Source organism: Amblyomma maculatum, chromosome 2 (assembly GCF_055883805.1).
Source record: "Amblyomma maculatum isolate TAMU_Amacu chromosome 2, ASM5588380v1, whole genome shotgun sequence".
Taxonomy (NCBI): domain Eukaryota; kingdom Metazoa; phylum Arthropoda; class Arachnida; order Ixodida; family Ixodidae; genus Amblyomma; species Amblyomma maculatum.
This window is the reverse complement of record NC_139345.1, coordinates 66852810-66877721: the sequence shown is the minus strand read 5'-3', so window position 1 is coordinate 66877721 and position 24912 is coordinate 66852810. Positions and strand designations below refer to the sequence as shown.

At 43.6% G+C, this 24912-nt stretch overlaps 1 protein-coding gene across 1 annotated transcript in view; it reads left to right on the top strand.

Annotated features, from left to right (window-relative positions):
- The first annotated feature begins 2513 nt into the window (after positions 1-2513).
- Elp1 (elongator complex protein 1) overlaps positions 2514-24912 on the top strand; it is a 49379-nt gene continuing 26980 nt past the window's right edge. Inside the window, exons 1-14 of the mRNA XM_084594343.1 lie at positions 2514-2765; positions 2900-3037; positions 3306-3387; positions 4120-4200; positions 5658-5743; positions 5973-6072; positions 6855-6945; positions 9119-9242; positions 9316-9412; positions 11240-11470; positions 14312-14488; positions 15508-15619; positions 18920-19081; positions 24016-24122. Coding sequence (XP_084450469.1) covers positions 2622-2765; positions 2900-3037; positions 3306-3387; positions 4120-4200; positions 5658-5743; positions 5973-6072; positions 6855-6945; positions 9119-9242; positions 9316-9412; positions 11240-11470; positions 14312-14488; positions 15508-15619; positions 18920-19081; positions 24016-24122 — 1732 coding nt within the window. The 5' untranslated portion in view covers positions 2514-2621. The remainder of the gene's footprint in view (positions 2766-2899; positions 3038-3305; positions 3388-4119; positions 4201-5657; positions 5744-5972; positions 6073-6854; positions 6946-9118; positions 9243-9315; positions 9413-11239; positions 11471-14311; positions 14489-15507; positions 15620-18919; positions 19082-24015; positions 24123-24912) is intronic.

Genomic DNA, 24912 nt, shown 5'->3' with positions numbered 1-24912 from the left:
CACGTGACTTGGAGACTAATGTCACTAAAACATATCTGAACATCGTTCTACCAACTTCGAGTGCGCCATTTCGAAGAGCAAGACGTGTTTCTTTCCCCTAGGCTGGTAGGCCGAACAGACATGGAGTGCAGAAAAGTAGAGGCCTATAAGTCTAAAAGCGTCGTAGGTGTTGAAAAAGGGTGAACTTAGTATAACGTTCGAAAGTACTAGTTTAACTTTGTATAGATGACAGATGTAATTGACTATGTCGCTGTCTTTTTGTCGCCACTTTCCAGAGGCACGATCGTGTGGAGGACCGTGATAAGTGCTGCTCAAGTTGCCATGAACGAAATGCACCTAACACCCTTACGTAACCACGCCTTACAAGCCTGTCCGCGCTGCCAACGCCCATGACTGTGACCAGACCAATCAGCAAAACATGACCAGACAAATGTTACCACGATGTGCAAGCTCCGCGCGCAGTTTCACCGTAACAAACCAATATAGTTGAGGCGAGAATTTTTTTAAACCGTAATTCATGATAAAGATGCACAATACTGTATTTTCGCATTACATTGTCTGATTGTTTCGTCTTTTTAGTGGACAGCACTCATACGCTCTCTACTCATAAGCTGACCCCCATCGACCAAAAATATCGACCGTTCTCGTTTGTTAATTTGGTCGCGCCTTATGCTTCCACACTTAAAACAAATAAAAACATGAATTCGTACCGGTCAGGTTCGAACATGGGTACCTGGTTTAGTAGCCGACGGTTTTATAATCACTTGGCCACCATGGCTTTTTTTTTCTTTATTGCCGTTCACTATAGCTTGTTGAGGCGACAGCATCACAACGCGAGGTAAAGCCAAGGTCACCGTGTGCTTCCGATGACCTTCAAACATCTTCGAGGTCATGTTGGAACTTAAACCACAACCAGTTTGGGTAGCTATGTTCCCACCACAGGTCAAGGGTCAAAGGTCGACTGACGTGGACAGTAGCTTAACACGTGAGCAGATGCGTGGTGAGGCACGTTATCGTTGACGTCAATAGCAAGTATAATTTAACTGCGAACTTAAGGTCGACGGCAAAACCGTACCAAAAGTTCAGCAAATCAGAATCCTCGGATTTTTTTATTCAAGAGGACGGATATAAGAACGGAACGATAACAAAACTCACCAAATACGGGGCGCAAGTAACAAGGATAGTGAGTAGGATTGCACTAAAGGGCAGAGGCATCAAAGAGGGAAGCCCAATGAGACTGATACAGGCGTACATAATAAGCCGAATATGCTTCCTTTCCTGAACATCAGTACCAACGAAAAAGATAAGATAGACGCGCTCATCAGACGTTGCGTCAAGAGGGCGCTGGGTCTACACACCTCCTCTACGGACCGCCTGCTAAATAGGGATTGCGTAACAGCTGGACGGAACTTGCTGAAGCGGCGAGAATCGCCCAACATGAGAGATTCAGTAGGGCAAGCACTAGCCACTGCATTTTTATCTGTTATAGGCCGTCATTGCACCCGTTTCCGTTTCAGTGGTGGACGACGGCTGCTGCGACGCTCGTCTTTCTCTCCCTATCCCTCTTCTTTCTTCTCTATTTTCTCTTCGGTCCGCACGAGACATCGGAGGTGGCTCAGCTACAGAGCTAGTACTAGGCCCCTGCATTTTCTTTTCTTTCTTCCTTCAGTCGCAACAACAACCACAAATGGCTTCGCACAGCACACGGACGCCTCACCGCTTCGCCTTCATCGAAACGCAGCCGCCGACGGAATCGAACCCGGGTACATCGGCACAGTGGTCGGACGTCTTAACCACTGCACCACCACGGCGGGGCTCGCGGAGATCGGCCCATGTAACTTTCCAGCTTCAGAGCAGAATATTCTTGTGTATTACATTCAAGGAAAAATGCTCCGCTATCTCCCGCTTGCAACACAAGAGGCACCTGAAACCCGATGGCAGAAAAATTAAAAAAAAAAAAAATCCCGCTCTCGAGTTCGTTGCATGGGAGCTTATCGCAGAGGCCACCGTTACAAACCTCCACAATTTGACGCGGCGGCTCCCACATGGCTAGGATGCCCCTTTTATGACGTTACATGTACAACCGAATCTGCAGCTTCCCGTGCTTTTTTCGCCGTGTGAATTTTGAAATTTGAATGCCTCGGGCAATCTGCAAGGCCGGCTGGCCCTCGTGCGGCAATCCAATCACCAACTTAGCGGCTAAAGAAGCATGGAAGAAAATACTCCATGCTAAAAATCTTCAAATAAAGTGTGTTCGTTCTCTATGCTGAAGGTTTGTTTCATAATTTTCCCGCGCGTGCTAATGGAAGAACAAAAAATGAGAAACCGAATCTATTTTGCTTTCGTGGTAAGTTTAATTTAAACATTCATGTATTCCAATTTTAAACTTTTTATTTACATTAAAATAACTTTTTTTTGGTATTATAATATGCGTTTTGGCGTATGATGTAGGCGTGTAGGTTAGAAACGAAACGGCTAGTCATGGCAGAATATTTGGCACTTGGAAACGACACTGGGCACCGCGTGCTGTGTCTGTTTTCTGCTACTGCTTGCTCTTCTGCAGCTTGAATCTGAAGTTGTGAAGTGCAAGCTTTTGAAAACGTGTGCTAAAAGGGTCGGCGATGCGGAATCTACAGCTTCGGCATACACTGACGAAAAAGCTGTCTGTTGCCGATGCCAACAGTCACATCTGTACCGACACTGATTCTGGAACCGTTTACATCATCAGTGGGAAATGCATCCTTTCTGTTGGAAGCGACTTAGAGGCAAGTGTGTAGCTGGGTATCCCTGAGTTTGTCACATTGCATGCAGTTTGCATACCAAAATTTAACAAGAGAAAGATGTTGCGGCTATGCATTGTAGTCAGTGATATGGTAACGTTACATGTTTTGTGCTGCAGGAGACGAAGACCCCGATTGATGAGCTGGACGATGACAGTGGCGAAATATCGAGCTTTGTGTTCTTGTCGGAGTACCGGTCAATATGCATTGCGAAGAAATCCGGAGACATTTTGCTTTACGACGTGGCTAACGGCAAGGTAAATTCATTTGAACGTAGTCATTGCGACGCAAAGCTGATTGTTGTCGAAAAGAACTGAACTTGCGTTTACTTGTTGGTTAGTGCCTGAATGAGTACAACAGCTGCCACGCGCTTCATTACCTTAATCGCTAAGTGCACTGCATTTCAGTTTCGATACTGTAGTCTTGAAGCGCACGTAACCTGAATGGCTGATGTCTACGTAAACAAAAATAGGGTGGTGGTGACTGTTCTGACTTCTTAGTTCGCCTCAAATCCCTTTCTTGTAGGCGGAGGTGGTTGGTTGTGTCTCGGGAGGCATTGTTGCCATGCAGTGGAGCCCAGACTACGAGCTTGTCGTCATTGTATCAGGTATGCACAAGTTTTTGTAGACTTGCGTTTGCTTTTTCCCTAATGATCCTCATTGGTTTACTAGTTTCACTTGACGCAGATACCTTGGCCACAGTACACTGGTACACTTCAACAGGTGGCTTAAAAGTGTAGGGTCCCAGCGAAGAAAGTTGCATCCCAGGCTTGGAATATTTAATCAAATATCATCATGAAGTGTCAAGTGATACTGTGAATGTCCCGGGCATTTGGCTGCTTTGGCCATTCCTGGGTGCCCCCTATTTCAGAGTCTGCTAAAAAAAAAAAAAGTCACAGCAGGTGAGGCTTCTGATAGCGTAACCGTCAAATAACGCCCTGTCTGCTGGCCACACCTGCTCTGACTTTGTTTAATATTGTGATTCAAGCAAAGATTACTGAAAATGAACTGGTGTTCTTAGCTCATAGTTTCAAGGAATTAATATTTCTTGAAGATTGTGATCTTTGCTGACAACATTGATTCAAACCAAAAACACGTACATGCACCATTAGTACAAAGTAAAGTGCATAGTTTGTCAAATTTCAGGGGACCATAATGCATTACTTGTTAGTTTTCCATGCTGTCACATTGTTAGCTTCTGTTAGTTTTGTCATTTCTCCCTTCATTGAGCTCGGGTGCAGATAGTGCACTATCGCTTGCATTTCTTACATCACTGTAAATCTCTGTGATTTGTATGTTAAAGTAAATTGCAGTACGTAACTGTTCTATTTCAATATCAGGCGAAGAAAAGCTGCTGCTGATGACAAAGGACTTTGATGTGATCTCAGAAAAGGACCTCCACCCTGAAGAATTTGGTGAATGTGAGTTCACATAGCTGTTTGTTATTATGTTTCATGCACATCCACAAGAAAATGTTTTACAGGTCATGGTTGTAGAGAGCGAAATGCTGCTAAAGAACCTGAAGTCTTTCTCAGATGACTTTAAATGTTCTTGTTTCTTTTCATATTTCCTTACCTCTTCACTGTACCTTGATCCACTGTTATCATGTCACATCACTTCTAATCAAGTTATTGGTAAAGGGCAGCTGAAGAGGTTTCAGATATTGACAAGCTTAAATGGGACAAATGTATGAAACTTGCAGGTAAAGAATGTGAAGTCTTTTTGGGCTAGCATTGGAATTGCCGAATGAAGTAGCTTAGGTGTTCAGACTTCTCTGCACTGCACTGGGCTGGGGTTGCATCAATGACGTCATGTATAGAGGTGCTCCATATCGAGTGAAGAAACAGTTGCTTGAATGGAGGAAAGCAACGCAACAGAATGTATAGCTCAAGAAGAGTTCTTTGGCATGCATAGGAAGATGCACGACAGCATGTGGGAGAAGCGAGGAGAAATCTAAAAAGTCGGCAACAGTGACGTCACTACAAGTTTCTACTCTGCTCTGCCGTATTGAGGAAAACACCTAACTTTAAATCCGTTATTACATCATCATTTTAAATGCTAGCACAAAATCAGTTCAGATGCTTTACATTTAAAACTTGTACATTCAAATCATATCTCGTCCAAAATTTAAAAAACCACTCATTTTCTCTTTAAAGGGTTACAACTGAGAACCCATTCTTAGTGTCTCGAATGTTTTCTTATCACATACACGAAAGCATGCTGACTCTCAGTAGAAAGCACTGACCATACTGCGCATGTCCACCATTTTGTTCAGTGTTGCCTCTCTTTGCTGTGCTGCTAGGTATTCTTATATTTCGGCGTGGTGCCCGTACAGTAGTTTCTGCTGCTAAGTTTTTGGCCACTTGAAAAGCTTCTTGCTTGCTCTGCCAGTGTCATAAATGCCGGGAGATGCTTTCTGTCTTTCCAAGAGCTTGACTTTTTGCACAGCTTATATTGTGCACTTTGTCTTAGTTTTGCATTTATGGCCAGCATACAAAAGCATTTTTATCTCAGCGCAGCAGCATCTATGTCCTTAAGGGATTTTACCCATTAACAGCCTCCCAAGTGCATCTGCAAGCTACAGAAGGAAAGCTATGTAGCTTTCACTGACTTTGCAGCTGGTGGAAAATTTGTCCCTGTCTAGGGATGAACCTCCGAGACAGTCATTCTACCAGTAAAATAACCAAAATGGCTAGCATATGGTTGGGCGAGGATGATTTGATAAACATCAAAATCTGGGAAGGGTCTTAGTCCAGCATTAGACTAACCGCAAATGTCTTTGTTTTATAAAAGCTAGGCAACTCACCTTAAGTGGTGGAGCAGATGCTGCATAAATATTAATTTTTAATAATTTGTTTATAACCTTCTGTCCTTGCAGGTGTACCTATTACTGCAGGCTGGGGTTCAAAGGAAACCCAGTTTCATGGCTCTGAAGGGAAGCAAGCTGCCAGAGTGGAAGCTAAGGTATAATTACACTAGCTGTACTCAGTACATTGTGTTGCTACCTAACGTTCCGAGGCCTTTTTGAATGATAGTTGCAATGATAGCTGAATGACAGCAGTCACTGCTACCTGTGTAAGGAAATGGTGAACTGCTGCTAGCTTTTTGTTTCATTTGCAGCCTCCTGAACCTGCTTACTGCTACCTGTGTAAGGAAATGGTGAACTGCTGCTAGCTTTTTGTTTCATTTGCAGCCTCCTGAACCTGCTTTCCCGTGGGATGACAAACAGCCCCGAGTCTCATGGCGTGGTGATGGACAGTACTTTGTCACTTCTTGCATTAACCCTGCGGGAGGTATGTACTTATTTATGCATAATTTCTATCTGTAGCTGCTGTGTAGGAAGTTATTTGGGTAATTAATTATTCACCAATATTATACATTTAATTTCTAATGTGATAGTGATCTTCCCCTACTTAATTTCCTCATTTGTTGAAACATTAGAGGGAAAGTGCTGCAGCAAGCTCGTTTGTACTATTCAGTATGTTGGCTGGGTTTTACAATATTTATCATTGCTAATTTGCTTCTTGAGATGTGGAGAATATTTTATGTGAGATATGTGTAAGCAAAACACCTACTCAAATTTGTTCCCTGAGGGGACTAGAGAACAAATATGAATTAATGGCTTCCTAGTCCAAATCAGAATGAAGTGGGCTTAGGAAGGGCATGTTGTGCAAAGGCAAGGTAACAGATAGTCATTAAGGGCAAGGGACCAGCTTCAAAGAGAAGGCAAGCAATGCAGGGTGGCAGCAGAAAGTTAGTATGATGATGAAAGTTATCATAATGATACGATGCAGGAGAAAGGTAATCATATTTGCTAGCATCATGACATATAGAATGCAAACAGGGCAACTGAAGCGTAAATACAAAGCACAAAGGCATCAGCGGCAGGAGGGAAATACAAGCGAGGTTCTCACTCCAACCTGCAGTCTCTGCCCTCATGGTGAAAGTCTACTGCTCTTGTATCTTTCCTGTTCACTCTTCTTGATCATATCCCAATCGTTTTCAACATGCACTGCTTTACCTCACTAGTGGTTCTACCAAGTTATTTTATTGAAAGAAATCAAATTTTTTACAGGAAATCGTAAGCTAAGGACATGGAGCCGAGATGGCATTTTACAGTACACCGGAGAGGATATGAATGGCCTAGAACAAGCTCTCTCCTGGAAGTGAGTACCTGATTTTTTCCCATAACAGCTTTATCTTCTTGAAATTGCCACATGTGGCACATATCATGTATTTTTAATTTTTATAACTAGTTGAAGAAGAATTAGTGATCTGCACCTGGCCTGTTTCTCTGATTGTTTCCAAGGCTCTTAATTGGGCTAGCTGGGTGCTAAGATTTCGACATGGTGGCTAGTGCACAAGGAAGATGCACACAGAAAGTAGGGGAACAAGGGGCACGCTTGACTAGATAATGCTAGATAGTGCGCTAGCCAATATGTTGAATCTCTGATTGTTGTTGATCATTATCTTAGGGATGTTAAATTCATGAATTTAAGGTCATACTTGATTTTTTGCAAATATGCTAGCACCCAACAGTAGTTTATTACGCCTAAAGCAATACGCATAAATAAAAAAAATAATATTGAGTGTAATGGATGAGAATGCCAACAGATGCTTAGTCTCCATAGCTGTGTGGGCTATTGCCTTCACACTCGTGGCCAGTTGTGTGATATCTATTTTGTCCAGAAAAAAAATAAATAAATAAACATTTAGTGGTACACTTAAGTCTGCTTAATAATAATAATAATAATTGGTTCACAGGAAGGGAAGGGTGCAATATCTGTCACACTTGTTTCTGTGGACACCTGAACAGCACATAAGGGAAGGAAGGAAGGTAGGAGTCAAAACGGAAATAAAGAAAGAGGAGAGGAGTGGTAGTGGAGGGCAAAGGAGAGGAAGGTGGGAGTGAAAATGGAAATAAAGAAAGAGGAGCCATAGTGGAGGGCAAAGGAGTAATTTCGACCACCTGGGGATCTTTAATGTGCACTGACATCACGCAGCACATGTACGCCTCTTCGTTTCGCCTTCATCGAAACGCAGCCGCCGGCGGTCGGGATCGAATTCAGGTACTCCGGCACTGTAGTCGGGCATCTTAAACACTGCACCACCGTGGTGGGGCACTTAAGTCTGCTTAGGTGCTGTAATGCGAACACATCACTCTTAATGCTGCCGAGCGAAGGATTTGAACACACGACCTTTTTTTGGACATGAACCCACAACCTTTAATGGAACTCAAACCCGTGACCATGCTTGATCCCGCAACCTTTTTTTGGAGTACTCAAACCGACAACCTTCTTTGTGACTTGAGCCCTTGGCATTCCTGGGGACTCGAACACTTGCTGTGCTGCTGGAACTCAAACACTTGGTTGCAGTTTGGCACTCGAACCGTCTACCTCCTCTCCCTCTCTCCCTAATATCAGTTTTCTTAATAATGATTGACAGTTCGTGCGGACACATTCTGATGGCAGGCTCAGTCCACACACTCTGCCAACAGTCTGTGACGACGGCACTCGCATTACAAAATGCCTGTCATACGCGTTGGCATTTCTGTACAGTAACGCACTCTGCCGACAGTCTCTGGTGATGCCACTTGCATTACAAAATGCCTCTCATACTCATTGGCATTTCCGCACAGTAATAATTCATTCCTGCACTTCTGGTTTCTTTACCCATCACTAGTCTATTGCTGACTGCAAATTTCTCTTTCCTTTTTGTTTATTTTTTGTAACATCAGTCGTTACAGTGAACGCATACATACTTCTCTGCCTATAAATTTTATGCGGTGAAGTAGAGCTTAATTTTAAGAGTGCTTGTGCACAGTTGTGTTTGCTTAATGTTGTTATTGCACTTCTTGCTATGCTCCTTCATGAAGACCAAGCAGCGAAGCACACATTTGGCAATAACCGCAGGGCTGTGTCAACAGAATTCTCTGATTGATCACACACAATGAGGACGCCACAGCTTGTGATGTGATTTAGCCGCCGTTGCTAAGTGCCTCCTGAAAAAGAAAAATATTATTGAGTGGGAATCGAACTGCTGCCCTTTCATTTCCATGTCGGGCACACTGCGTCTACTCTACTGAGGAACTTTAAGTCATTGAGATACTTTAGAACCCTTATGCAACCACTTCATGCCATAGAGAGGGCAACAATCACTAATTAAATTAAAGCAAAACTGAGTTTAAATTAAGGCAGCTAATTAGTAACACTACTAATTAAAGTCATATAGCAGTGCTATCGCGCCAACTTTTAATGATACATCTCCTTATTTTTCTTTTCATTAGCTCCAAAGAGGGATGGTATTCTCCTATAATTTTAGTACTTCCATTGTTTTCAGGCCTTCTGGAAGTGTGATAGCGTCAAGCCAGCGGCTTCCAAACAAGCACTTGATTGTATTTTTTGAGAAAAATGGCCTTAATCACGGCAGCTTCCAACTTCCCTTTGGTCCCAAAGATTTTCAGGTAATATATTCTTACTGTGCTCATCAAGTATGTCATCAGAGTGGTTGTAACCTGTTGTGCTGTTTCCTTCAAGGTTAAAGAAGTGCTATGGAGTCCGGACTCTACAGTCCTGGCTGTGGTTGGTTCGATGTTTCCTTCTGACAGTTCGTCTCTGGCTGCCACAGAATTAGGTAAATACTAACCCGTCTAATACTTGCCTGCCTGGAACTCCATTGTAAGTTAACTTCTATTCGCAGCCAGTTTACGCAAAAGAACAGACTTGAATTGTCACCAGCTGTGAGAGAGCTTTCAGTGACATATCAGTGATTTTCACGACGCTGTGCCAAATTTTCATTACTGAAATCAACCAAGAAGTGCCCGCGGTCATGGATGAGCGGTTAGGACACTTTACTGTTAAGACGAGAGACCCAGGTTCTATCCCACACCCGGTGATCGCTTTTTGATAGAGATGAAATCAAAGCATCCGTGTACTGTGTGGTGTCAATGCACATTAAAGAACTCCAGGTGCTCGAAATCACCCGATACCCTTCACTGCAGCATTCCTCACAGCTGGAGTTGTTTTGGTATGTTAAATCCCATAATGAAACCGAACCAGCCGAGAATTGCTCCAAAAAATTTTTTATCGGCTGTAGTAGTTCTGTGAAATACATAGTCAAAATATAATTTATTTAACCTTGCCATAGCATGCATCCAAGCGTCACTTTTTAGATTCGTAAAATATCATTTTTCATCTTAGAATCCAGCACTCCATCATGGTTCCTTATGCAGATTTTAACACCTGAAAGCTTGAAAGCCTGGCACAGGAAATGGGGACCTTTGATTATTTCACACAATCTGCATTGAATTATTTTCATTTATGTAGAATTGATACTAGTACATTCAAGAGAAATTCATGGCTTGAGAATAAATACAATTACCAAAGGGAAAAGTGTTTATATATAGAAAGAACCTTTAGGCAGAAAGTACAACCTCAGAAAATACTCACGAGCAAAAGAAAACAATGGAAGAAGCTCTTTTTGGAGCTGTGTAAAAATAACGAAGTAGAGTTAAAAAGGAAAACATCTTCGACAGTTACAAAGAAAGCAATTCACTTTTCAAAGCTAGAGCTGAATGCTTGTGGATGAAATGCTAATGGGAAATGTTCAGCACCTCGAATGATTTGTTGTTGCTGGCTACAAGACAGAAATGATGGAAACTATTCTTATTGATTGAAATGCTCTCCAGCCCTCAATGCATGAGGTCACTACAGAGATTCCTAGATGCACCGGGGTTTAGTTATGGTCAGGGAATGCTCAGCTTATAAAGATGTATATCATGGGACTCAACTTTGAATGTCTTCTAGATGTTGCTTTTTCTGGGTTGTGGCTCACCTTGTAGAGCTGGATTCTTCATGACTGTTTTGTATTTTCTTTTTTTGATGCCATTAAGTTTGTGCACTTCCACGGGGACACTATAAATGCAATGGCAATCTTTTTGAGATTGGTGAATTGTGAATTCTTGGCATGATATTTTGTTTACATTCAGAAGTCTTTGGCAACTGCACCACAAGGAATGATGTCTAAAATTAAAAATTTGTATTAAGTGAAAAAAAAAAAATGTATAATGTCATCACACATAGCTTACATTCAGAATTCAAGTGAAGGTTGAAATAACCTTTTGCAGAGTTCGAGCCTGCAGGTTATTCACAAGGTATAGAAGGGAAAAAAATTGCAGAAAGCAGTGCTGGAAATATTCTGCTGGAATCTTATGCACTTGGGTGCATTACTAACATGCAGAAATACTTTTCATCTAAACTCATTAATAAAGTTTGAGCTAAAAGCTAAGTCCCCTCTTGTGTCTTGTATTTCCTATATTTCGTGTTCCTTATGCCTTTATTGTTGCTGTGCTTGTACAGTTATGGCTAGCTTTTTTTTTTTTTACCTCCAGTGTTAGAAAATTCATCTCAATCTCTCTTCAGTGCTTCTTGATTGAGTGCCACAATGTTTCTCTCTGCACAGTGCTTCTGTACAGCATGAAGAACTACCACTGGTACCTAAAGCAGACACTGCAGTTCGATCCGAACAAGCAAGGGAGGCTGGCTGACCTTCACTGGGATGAAGGCAGCACGCTCACTCTGCACACCTTATCTGTTGATGGGCAGTATTGGTGCCACGCCTGGTCGTGGGCTGTGCACAGAAGCCAGTGTGGGGCTGAGGAAAGTACCGCCGGCGTTGCTGTCATTGATGGAGGTGGGAGTTCACTTTCAGATACACTTCATACCTTTGAAGTGCAGTACTTATATGCCTGTTGGTCGTTGGAGCTGCGTCAGCCTCGCCAGTGTAACCGAGTGGAAAAGAGTGTATAGAAGGCGCAAAAGCAGAGCCACGAGCTCCCAGCTGCTCACGCGTTAAAACACTCAAGCCGGCCCGCTGGGCAGAGTGTGGGTCTCTCTGAGGCGCTGATGGTGGCGTCAATAAAGGCCCTGGACGGTCTCTCTCTGGCTCCCCCCTGTTTCATGCTCTGCTCTTGCATTCCTTTCGCTTGTGAAAAAAAAAAGCTTAACAGCCACTTAGGATCGCTTACGTCATTAAGGCAAAAGTTGCTGCACACGATAGTTTGTCAGCATTGGCCATGCCACTCACAGCGTTGTGTTTCAAGTATAAATTGTCTGTAAAAATAAAGTAGTATAGCAGTCTCAGCCTGTTCTTTCTGAAGAATGAGTGATGTAACAGGTGGAAATGCTTCATGTGCTGCTGTTATATGAGTCAAAGAAGCAGCTAGGCATTGCCTTCGAGAGGACTCTGCTGTTCGCACTGCCGAAGCCAATGAGTAGCGCTCAGATTTGCATTAGGGAGTGTCGTAATTGTCCTCGGAGTTTTTTAGTAACGTATTGTTTTTATTCATGTTGTTTAAACACTCCAGTTTCCAGTCTCGGGCATATCAAGTAGGAATTGTACGGTGTCAGTTCTATAGTATAAAGCAGAAAGATTTTGGTGTGGGAAAATTGGAAAGTGTTGTTTTTATTCACAAAGAACAGTCATCATATGTCGAGTGGCAACTTAACACATACTGTTTTGACTAGTTGGTTCAATATTTTGTACAAAAAAGCACCATAAAGAGAAACCCCAGAATCCAGACAGGGGTGAAACAAACAAGATATGCATATGCCTTGCTAGGTGCCAGCAGATGGCAGTGGCAAGTGTGCCATTCCTTAATTTCCCTCAACCACAGTCCACTTTATTTGAGATTGGCCCCCTTCATACTATTGTGCTTATACAAAGCTGTCACTAGTTGAGACCTTAAAGTGAAGTATTTAACAAAGGCAGGTTTTCAGGGCTGAGCTCTTAGGTTGATGTCAGAGACCTTACTGAAGGAAGTGCAGGATCTTGAGAGAGAGTGCTAGTGATCCTTATTAAGCACGGAAAAGAAAAACAATGAGCCAAAGTCCCCCCATATGTGCACAAACTTTTGCAGAATGCAAAAAAGGGTAAAACATTGGGTATCGTCATTTTCACTGCACCTGTTCACTTCACCAATTTGTGCAGTCTGGGCTGTGAGCATTCAGCTGAACTGAAAGGATATAACAGCAAACACGACGTAAAATTTGTAAAATATGTCTCTTAGCATCCTTGGCTTCCAATAATGGTACAATCTTGTCTCAGTGCTGCAGAATGTGTAAGTGGGGGTGTCGTCCCTTGTTTGGTGCTACTCAGGTGACAGGGTGCACCTGAGAAACTAAGTGGGTAAATCTTCGAGGCCTTGGTGATCAGCAAAACTGGGTCTGACATGGGCGAGCACATCTTGAGAATGGCCATTCCAGGCTATTCTCAAGACGTTAAATGCATGCAAAAAAGAAGCTAGACACTAATATTACCACTAGGATGAAGTTTCTTGGGCTCAGCGATGCATATTGAATGGGCATGTCTGCTAAACAATATGTGTGGTCTCATCATGGGACATATGGCCGTTTTTTTTACATTTTTGTCAGTAATTTTTGTAAGAGTACCTTTGTTACATGCATTAGTTAGGATGCTTTTTGCAACAAATAAAACTCAACTATTATGTGTCACAGGATTGTTCCTTTTGTTTTTGCCTGCAGTCAACAAGTTTCCATTAAAGTGAGCAGTTTTTGCTTTCTTATTATATTTCTAGGTTCGCTTTTAAGTCTAGGTTTACAAGACAATCTTTCAGGTTAAGTGTGTTGAATGGGTGTTTTTGGTATTTTTTTCCACTAGAAATTTGTCTGGGTGCTTACCTTCCTGAATTTTAGTTAGCCATCAGCGCATGCTAACGGAAGTTGCAATCATATTTAGGTATTCCTGCATTTTGATGCGACAGTTTTAAAGGCCCCATTCTCAAAAAAAATTTTGGCATTGTCGGCGCTATGAGCGAGAAATCACAAGCACAGCTTTGACAGGTGGTAGTTGACAGGTAACACGGCTAGGCATTGGTTGGTCAGCGGGTTGTGTGACATCACAAGAGCACAGAAAATGGCAGGAACTACCGATCTGGGTAGCCAACTAACCCACTGTGACCCTTAGATTCTGGGTAAGATTCACTACTCCTAGGCCGTGCAGTTCTTTTCGTATGGCTTGGTTAAAATGGGTGGGTGGCCTTTCATATAATGTAGTAGCCTATGACTGTGTGCTAAGGAGATGGAGGGGGTAATTAAGGCACAAATTAAGGGATTAGTGATTAAGTGAGCTGCAAAGTACATATATGCAAACAAGGATCTGTTAAGGGAGTCAGGGCAATTAACGCTCTCAGATCGCGAAGCTAAAGTGTCTTCTGTGTTACTGTGCATGGGAATTGTTTGAAACACTGTGAAGGCAGATCTGTTAGGAGGTCACATTGCACAAACAAATTCTGTATATTGCTTGTTTCTTGTTCTGAACATATATATGACTATATCACATGAAAAATGTGCAGCCCTAGTTAACAGTCTGTGTTGCGCATGCACTCAAAGAGTGCAAATCCTTTTTTGCATACGGTCAAAGTGCTAGTCAGGTTGCCCATATTTTCTTGTTTCACACTTTCTAGGGGGTTGCGGGTTTCAATTTTTTCGCTCCTTTTATTTGCCCTTTCTTCAGATGCTGTGCTGACAACACTCTTCAAGGTAGCTGTTGTTCCTCCACCAATGTGTAGCTACAGAGTCAAGACAGCCGCATTCGTCGAACAGGTGGCATTTGGGGTTGGGCAGCATGAAGACGATTTTGTCATTGCACTGCGGGGCCAGAATGGCCTCCTTTTTGTGCTGTCTAATCCAGGTGTGTGTCTTTTTTTTTTCTTGCTGGCTGTGTACATCCTGTGAGTGTCGATACACTCACTGCAGGCATTCTTTGTTGTTGCTATCCTATTGCAAAAGGCAGTCAGCTCCGACAGTAACGATTAGTTGCATAAGATTATGCTCTGGTGGATAGTTATTCTCCAGAAAGCAGTATGAAAATTAATGTCTATCATTTATTATGTGCTTTATGGAGGATGCCTGTAGTGTATGACATTTGGTCATGGGAAAAAAAATAATTTTAAGAGACATTGTCATATCCTGTGATTGAGGTGGACAGATATCTCCCTCATTGCTATGTGTCGAGCTCCTTGGCAAGCCCTGAAGGGATCCTCTTGGGATGCTGAGCCTGCTTTACTGGCTTGTTGCAAGCTCGATTAAAATAGTGTTGCTGAAAACTTAACCAAAGTACTCTGGGCGTGCACTGTTGCCACATTAGTGAAATTACTGATTTGGGAAATCTCCTGCCTTTTGGAGCTTATTATGAATAGAATGCATATAAGTAAGTCTTGGCAGTTTCATTCTGTGACGTTCCAGGTTGTAATACACACTGCAGATTTTCATGCAATAGAGCACTACACGTGTGTGTTGGCACTTATGGCATCAGTTTCTATCATCTTTTGTCCGTTACTGTTCATGCAAATTACACTAGAACTAGAAATATAAGAGACCAGTGCACATGGGCACTGGAGGGTTGCAAGCCTGGCGTATAAAATAATGGTAATTTTATTGTAACTGTTTGTTTTCAGTAACCTTAGCATTATTTTTTCATGCATCTGCACTCTGCATTTTGTTGCCTAGTGAAACGTTGCTGTGCTAGCACATTCCACAACTCTCATTACAACACTTTGTTACAATATTTCCTACTTTTAACTCTTATACATAGAGCATATTATTGTTTGCCTTTCATGACAAGTTGTTTATTGTAGTACGCTTAAGATTCGTGCATTTGCTACCTGAACGAACCACAGCACTCCGTTTTATTTTTTTGTCTCTTCGCAGGGAGTTTTATAAAGCCACCCACTGAAAGCTGTGCATTGCAGCTTGAGTGTGCAGGCGGACGAAATGGCTTCAAGGTTACATCACCTATCCCTGAGTGCTATGGCCCTTACAGGTGTGCATTTTTATGTCTCACATTGTATCTCGGAAGCAATGCTCCTCTTGTGTAATTGAGAAGTTCTAAGCCGTTATAGTAGAGCCTGCTGCTGGACTAACATGTGCTTAATATGCAATAGGTAAGAATCCCTGGTAATGTTAATTAATCTGAAGCACTCCACTATGGGAGAACATTTCAAAGTGTGGCCAGGAAAACCAGAGGGTTGGTGGGAGGGCAGACAGCGTTCAGTGTTTTACCGTGCCTCACATGTGTCAAAAGAAAAAGCACAGACTGTACTGCAGATGCAGAGAAACCCCACAGATTGCATCAGTCTGCATTCAAAATTCCACTGTTATTGAAACACACTACAGTTCAGTTCAGTCGTTCAGTCGTGTCCGACTCTTCGTGACCCTATGGACCATGTCACGCCACGCTTTCCGGTCTCTCACTATCTTCCTAACATCACATAACTTCATCTGCAGTGCCTCGAGGATGCCATCTAACCATTGCGTTCGCTGCCTGCCCCTTCTCTGGCGACCCTCAACTTTTCCCAACATCAAATCTTTCTCCAGTGACTCCTCTCTTCTCATCAGATGACCAAAGTAGCTGAGCTTTAACTTTAGAATTTGACCCTCCAATGAGCAGTCGGGGTTTATGGTCGACAATATCGACTGATTTGATCTTCTGGCAGTCCAAGGAACTCTCAAGAGTCTTCGCCAGCACCACAATTCAAACGCGTCAATCTTCGGCGGTCAGCCTTTTTCACAGTCCAACTCTCGCGTCCATACGTCACAACTGGAAAGACCATAGCACGAGTTATACGGATCTTGGTTGGCAGACTAATGTCTCTGCTCTTTACTAGGCGGTCAAGGCTAACCATTGCTCTCTTTCCCAGAAGCAGGCGTCTCCTAATTTCATGGCTGCAGTCTCCTTCCGAGGTAATCTTGGAGCCCAAGAACAGAAAATCTGTCACAGCTTCCACTTCTTGTCCATTGATGCTCCAGGACTTGATAAGGCAAGACGCCATGATCTTTGTCTTTTTAATGTTCAGTTTAAGCCCAAACTTCTCACTCTCTTCTTGTACGCGCATCAGAAGTCTCTTGAGTTCCACTTCACTTTCTGCCATTAAAGTGGTATCATCCGCATATCTAAGGTTGTTGATACGTTTTCCAGCAATCTTCACTCCAGCTGAAGACTTGTCCAGACCGGCCTTCCTCATGATGCACTCTGCATATAGGTTGAATAGGCAGGGCGACAGTATGCAGCCTTGCCTCACTCCTTTCTCAATCGGAAACCAATCAGTAAGACCATGCCCAGTTCTGACTGTGGCCTCTTGCCCTTCATACAGGTTCCTGAGGAGACAGATGAGGTGAATTGGAACTCCCATCTCTTGGAGAGCTAGCCACAATCTGCTGTGATCTACGCAGTCAAACGCTTTCGCATAATCAATAAAGCAGAAGTAGATGGGTTTCTGGAACTCTCTTGCTTTTTCCATGATCCAGCGAAGGTTAGCAATTTGGTCTCTAGTTCCTCTGCCCTTGCGAACCCAGCTTGCACGACCGGAAGCTCCCGATCCACATACTGCTGCAGCCTACCTTGGAGGATTTTCAACATCACCTTGCTAGCATGCAAAGTGAGCGCGATCGTGCGGTAGTTGGAACAATCTTTGGCACTGCCTTTCTTTGGAATGGGGATGTAAACTGACCTCCTCCAATCCTGTGGCCACTGCAGGGTTGTCCAAATCTTCTGACATAATGTATGCAGAATGTTAACAGCGTCATGGTTGAGGTTTTGAAGCAACTCAGCTGGAATACCATCAATTCCGGTAGCTTTGTTCTTAGCAAGGCTGGCTAAGGCCCATTCAACTTCACTCTTTAGGATGCCCGGCTCGAGATCAGTAATCACAATCGTCTTATGTTGAGTTTGCACATTCGGGTCCTTCTTGTACAGTTCTTCTGTGTATTCCTGCCACCTCTTCTTTATCTCTGAGGCTTCAGTGAGGTCCTTGCCTTGTTTGTCGTTTATCACGCCCAGCTTAGCACAGAAGCTTCCTTTGATATCTTTGATTGTCTTATACAGAGCTCTTGTGTTCCTTAATTGGCTGTTGTCCTCAACTGCTTTGCACTGTATGTTCAGGAAGGCATTCTTATCTCTCCTTGCTATTTTCTGAAAATCCGCATTGAGAACCTTGTATCTTTCTCTTTCCCCCATAACTTTTGCCATCCTCCTTTCCTCAGCTATTTGCAAAGCCTCTTCAGATAACCAGTTTGCTTCCTTGCATTTCTTTTGCTTTGGAACTACCGTAGTAGCAACTTCTTGTATTATATCACGAACATCAGTCCACATCTCTTCGGGCTCTCTGTCTTCTAGATCTAATTCTTGAAATCGATTCCTCACTTCCACAGCATATTCTAATGGAATTTGATCCAGATCATACCTGAAAGGCCTTCTAGTTTTCTGCTTTTTCCTCAATCGAAGCTTAATTTTGGCAACAAGAAGCTGATGATCGGTGCCACAATCGGCCCCAGGCCTTGTTTTTACTGCTTGTACAGCGCTTCTCTGTCTCTGCCGGCAAAGAATATAATCGATCTGATTCCTGTACAGACCGTCTGGTGAAGTCCATGTGTACAGGCGCCTCTTGTGCTGTTGAAAATGAGTATTCGCTATGGTCAGGTTGTTTTCTTGACAAAACTGAAACACACTACAGGTAGCTACTAACGCACACCTTTCAGCTCACTTTACTGTTCTCCTTTAATGTGCACAGGCTTATGAGTAAATTTAATGTCATCCCTGCTGGTATTGGTTTCTTACTTGATGTTTTGTATATTGGCTACTTTTTTTATTATTATGATAGTGTCTTGATAAATCCAGTAAGCTATTGTGACAGGCAGTTGTCATTATTTAACCTAATGCTTTATCTGAACCTGTGGAGAACAAATTTAACACTTGCATTATTTATGTCATCTTGTTGCATCATCTTTCAGAAGCACCTTTTGTGTTCTGCAGCAAGGAATTCAAGATGAACTGGGTGTTTTAAGTGCATTATTCAGCCTTGTTGATACATTGTTGTTTTAAAGTGCGTCAAAAAGGTGCACATTTATAAGGACAGATGAAAGCTCATTTTCTTGTCACTGTTTATTTATCCGAGCTCATAATCTGAAAAAAGGGGTTGATTCTTGTGAAAGCTCTGTTCACTTGTCTTTGTCAAAGCCACGTTTATGCCAGCCTTCTTTAAGCTATGGAGAGGTTAAACAAGTTTCATTTGCACACCTTAAGTGTAGTGTGATGCAAACTAGATTCCATGTTGCACTGCTGCAGAATAGAATTTGATGGCATTGAAGTTCCTGAGCGTACACTCAGCCTGCGTCACTGGGTGTGGCCCTCCAAAGACTACCTGCTCTGCGTGTGCACATCTGAGGCATCCCATCATCTCTTGCGAGTGGATGTCACGCATGGAGGACAGACACGCCTTGTTGCAAAGTAAGATATCCACAGCAACTGCATTACTCTCTCTTTTGGCACTGGTTGCGTGTTTTTTTCTTATTTTCTTATTATTATTTATTTATTTTTGAGAAAGGTACTTTAATTGCGGCAGTACTCCTGTGCAGCTGGAAGCATGGTGATCCGTCCTTATGAGGATTTTTAGCACCAACAGGAATAGATAAATAAATCGCTGGATGTATGATAATGATGGTTCCAGCAGGCTTGTACCCTGCAAGAGAGCGGTTTTTTTTTTAGCTGTACAGGAATGTTCAGGAGGCATCTGGTATATACATCTACGACAGTATGACTCCACTATCTAATAGTATCTGTGTAGTGTCCAGATCACTTGCTCCATGATCCAGACGTAAGAGCGAACCCGCCTGTATGGCAACTGTGCTGTGCCCATTCTATGGGAGGTCCGAAGCAAAAAGTGGACGATGGTGACAAAAATAAGAAAGGACAAAACGTGACTGTAGCAACCTCTCAGTTTGTGTTGCCCTCCCTAATTAGGTTAACAAACAAAGCCAAAATGCTATCTTGTAACTGGCATCACAATATTGTATGCACACTGCAGTGGCTTGCTTATATATTGAAAGGCGTTTTTCTTTTCATTAGAATTCCTGTTTTAACAATATTTTGATAGAACATTCAACAATGCAGTGTGCTTTGTTGCGAGTATGACCTCCTTGCTTTTGAAAGCACTGCCATTCTCTTCCCCTTGCCATCTGCCAGAAGCCGTACATTTTCCACACACTTTGCTGCAGCCTCTTCGCATATTTAGGACAAAAGGGCTCCATCGGAACAGATGAGTCCATTAACATGAACTTTCACAAACTTGAATTGCCGTCCAAGTTCGTGCAGCGGATGACATCTAAGAAGGCTACGAGCTCAGAACATATGTGCGCAATATGCCAACCTGTAAAGAATACCAGCCCTGTCATTTAAAAGGCTCTGCTTTATGATGAATGGAGCTTTATTTGACTAAATTCTCAGTCCCTGTTGAAGTCTGAATGAACGAGAGTTGACATATCTTCTCTGCTACTTTTGATATTAGGTTGCTGGATCATAACATTAGACATGAGCTCAGGCCAGGTCAGCTGAATTGTCAACTTATATGACAGGTGTGTAACATGTTAAAAAAGTCATTTTTGGTACTCAGTTAGATATGCTTACAAAGATTGTTTCCTTTTCAGCAGCATATACCCTACTTAATTGCGAGAGCATTAGTATCCCGTCGTCAAAAAAAATTCATCCTCAGCATCGGCCATTTGAAGCCTTGCAGCCTTAAAAAAAAAACAGGAGCATGCCTCTGGTCTGAAGGCTTTCATTCAAAGAGCGTTATTAACCTCATGTTGACGAACATTGTCAAGTGGCATTGGTTTTAATCATTTCAAGCTTCACAGACTAGCACAGGGACCATTTTGCCCCCCATGTGAAGCACTGCAGCCTTGAAAAATAGTGAGCATGCCTCTGGCATGGGTGCTTGTCAGGTGACTAGCACCAGCACCTTTTGAAGTCCCCATTTGAAGCATCGCAGCCTTGAAAAAATGACTCCTTCTCCCATGACCGAGAGTAGATGTAAGCATGGAATGGTTACGGGCATAGCACATTGTTGTGGATGGTACCAGTCATTATCTTGAAATGAGTCTAATGCACAGCAGACCACAGCTGGAGCTTTTTTTCTGCCAACAAAGCACCATGTTCAGTCTTTCTCCTAGGTTTCCTTATCGCATCGGCGTGATGGCCCGCAAGTGCGTGGCTTTTAGTAGGCAGTTGCAGTCTGGGGCAGCTTCGTCACCTTCGGGAGTGACTGCATAATCATGGCGTTGTCGGCACGGGGCATGCAGTCAGTCTTCTGTTGTGGCGTATAACTTGCAAAGCAATCGCTTTCCTCAAGACTCTTCCTACCTCTCCTTTCATCAGGCTCTATTGCTCGACGCAACCAGCTGTGATGATGGCAACAATGAAATACAGAACGGTACAGATGCATACGTGGCCACAAAGAGACGCTGGCCTGACAAGGACGTAGAAGGAGCAGTGCTTCAAGGGCTCCCCAAGCATGTATATGACCATCTGATAAAGAGATAAACGTCATGAGTTGACAAAGGAGCACAGTCACAGACTGGATTCCAAATGCTACCTGGACCACCGGCATCGGGTGGCATTCCACGCGCGAGTGTGTGGCACCATTGCGCCATCCTTGGGGAGGGTTCAGAAGCCTGAGACAGCGAACTAGTCTTGTGAAATCTTTTTCGATGCCTGGATGTTCACATTTTAGTGCCCGGATGAAGGAGAATCTGTGCCTAGACGTTGGCTCCTGGTTTTATTGCAACGTCCCCTCAACATTGCCGTCAACAGGATATAAAAGCATGCCATGCTTAAAATCACATGCATGCCTCTGACAGGTGATAAGTGACCCTTGCCACCTACCACCCACAAGCACCCTGGCAACTAGAGCTGTGCACGAGCTCGGGCTGGCCCGAAAGCCCATACCCAGCCTGGCCCAGAAGCCTTCTTCCTTGGGCTAGGGCCGGGCTCGGCCCAGGTATATTTGTCTCGGGTGGGTCGGGCTGGTCCGGACGCATGTAACTTTTTCGAAAGCGTGAATACTGCCATAGTGCTATAAGTTGAATGCACAGCATTTTCCCGTGTCTTCCTCATGCGAGAGCTTCTGAGTTCTTTCCTGGCGTCAACCCGGCTTTCCTCTCCGCCTCCTCGCCGGGAACATATCTTTGGTAGCAGTCAGTGACCGAGCAGAGGGGTCGGGTCCAGGAGCACCACAAATGCCTCAGTTTAATGCAAACTTGTTTTTGCACAATAAGTTAATTCTGTATATGTGCTGTCTCTATATATTCAGCAAATTTTTCATTTAAAATGTGAGAACTAAACATTTCAAGATCTTGGATAAAATTGTCATCCTGAAATTATTTCCTTCTGTATCATTGCTTCGACTGCAAATATGGCATGACGGGCCGGGCCGGGCCCGGGCTTTAAATTTGAATGCCAGGTCGAGCCAGGCTCAGGCCCATTCAGTCTGGCCGGGCTGGGCTCGGTCTGTAGCAACGGGCCTGGGCCGGGCTTGGGCTCAAAATTTTGGCCCGTGCACACCCCTGCTTGCAACCTCCTTTGGAGCCTTGCAAGCTGCTAAGGTTACAAGCATGCCTCTGGAAGGCGATAGTTTGCAGGTGACGTTGCCTGAAACTGATCAGCCAAAGATGCAATCCCGCACCTGTGCTCATTCTGTTTCATTCGTGGATCTCGGCGAGTTGTGTGCAGTCACAAGACCAAATGGCATGGTCGAGTTGGAAGGAGCTGCCTACTCGGGCAGCTCCTTTCATAAGGAAGGGTGAGATTGGAATCGAACACACGGGACCCTTACAACCCCTTGTTTGAAGCCTCATTGCCTCGAAACATCATGAGCATGCCTCTGGATGGTGTCTTGGGAGTGTCCGCTTTTCTGACCACAAGGCTACAATGGCCCCAAAGGGATAAGGACAATTCCGTCCGTTTGGTGTCCTTAGCGAAACTTGAATGTCTCGCTCTTGTTGGGTACTTTAACGCTTGACTAGCAGCAAAAAAGGAAAAAAAAAAAATTAAATAAATCAGCTACGGATGAGAATTCCTTTTTGATAACTTACCTTCTAGCAAAATCTCGGTGATACGAATCTGCTTGATACAAATTTCGGGATGATACGAATTTGCGAAATTCCCCGGCTGGAGTGCATTTCGGAATGTGCAAAATTTAGGATGTTCCAGATACTCCCCCACACCACTACGAATGATGCAAACATGCGAACTGCGACCGCAGGCTTGAGCATTATGCACTGCCCGCCCATCGTTGACTTCGCGATCGCCAGCCACGCTGTATGTACGCATCACGGGCAGTTTTCGGTGACTCGTGGTCCGCAACTCGCCAACGTCGTGATTGTTTGTTGGCTCACGCCACGAAAAGCTTTCAGCGGCGCGTGGCCCACAAACCGCAGACATCACAACTGCAGCAGTTGGCGGCGGCGTACGTGGCCGGCATGCATGGACCGCACACCCGCTGGCTCCGCCATCCAGTCTGCGGCACCGCACGGCCCGCATGTCGCCATCCCCTGTCGTGCTGTACGAGCTGCTAGAAGTGCGCGGAAGCAGGCAGACCGCATATCGCCAGCGTCACTATCGTTTTCTACACCGCGAAAAGTTGCAGCGGCGCGTAGCCCTGAGTACTAGTCGGCGGCGCACGCGACGGGCGCGCACGAGCCGCACATCGTAGACTTCGCAACCGCTAGCTGCGCTGTGCGCATTGCGAGCAGTGTGGTGGTGGTGGAAAGCATTTATTACAAAAGGAGAGGTTGCTTGGCACCGCGAGAAGTCTGCGGAGGCACGCGGCGTGCACGTCGCGATCGCCTGACGCGCTGTGTGCACCACGAGGGGCGAGCTATGACCGCGCGACCGTAATAAACCTTCTCGAGCGTAAACAGATCTGCGTAGCTGCCTTTCGCATGCTTCTGCATACTTTTTTTTTTTTTTTTCGTTTTGATGGTATGAATATTCGGATGATACGAATTTTTTCGCAACCCCATGAGATTCATATCACCGAGGTTCTAGCTGCTTGATTAAAACTTGCAATGTTCATATTAAGAAGGATTGGTGTAGTGTATAGCCTGTGGGATCTGTGCAAGGAATTCGGTTAAATGCATGCAGTTTAACTTTAAAATCAGTCGGCTGGGTCAACGCTGAAATTTCTATCGCTTGGATTTTTCTTTTCTGTAGAAGGTCCACTTTTGTTAAGAGTGGTCTATTTTTCATTAGGGTTCCACAGTCTATGGTTTCAAGTCAACTTCGATATCAGTTTCTCTTAAAATATTATGTTTGTGGCTTTCGGGTTTGAATTATAGACTTGGAACTCTGAAAGTGGACACCATTTGTCTTTAATGACATTTCAGGTCGCTCTGTGTTTTAGAAGACTCTGTGCTGACTCTGTCTACAAATTTGGATGGAAAAGTTGTTTGCCTTCAGTACCAGGATGGCAGCTGCTCTACACTCAGTCCAGGTCAGTTAAGACATGTGATATGAATGTGGTCTTTTAAAAGTGCGACCAGCACCATGTGCTCGAACTTACTTTGCAAGTTGAGTTACATTAGTTAGCCACTTATAGTTTTGAGGTTTAGTAGCATTACATGGAGACTTCCTTTTTTTTTTTTTTACAGATGTGTGTGTGTATTTGGCACTCATAATCATTTGTAGCACTGCACCAAATCTAACACCGTAGCCAGATCACCACATTGTTTTAGGTTTCAAGTGTTCTTGGTCTGCTGCTTTTGCTAGGGAATAGTGGCAATGAAACTGTTTTCTTCATTTGCATTCGTAAACTAGCTATTTGTTAACTGAGGAATGTTGTCCAATTCGTGGAAATTCACGAGCTTAATTTGCTAGCGTGCCTTTTACAGTACTCTGCTTGCCAGACATGACCTCAACATATTTTTGTATTTGCTCGCTTTATGTAATTTCACAAAAACTTTTGTAAAGCTATGGAGAACTTTTATGCACATTTCAGCTTTGTCTTTGCTGATACTTGGTGTCTGTCTGAATTTTAGCGAAGATTACTTATCAGCAGGGGTATGTGAATTTTTCAGATTTTGAATGTGAGCCAAGTATGTCACTGACTCAAGATATAGATATTCTATCAATTCATTTTTTTTTTTTTTAATCTTCAGCAGCGACCAAATATTTCGACGTTCATAAACATAACTATGGCATGGTTACAATATCTGGACTTATTTTACGAAGATCAAGTTTAAAGTGCCAGAAAGCAGCAAAAAAGCATCCCATTCACCATGCTT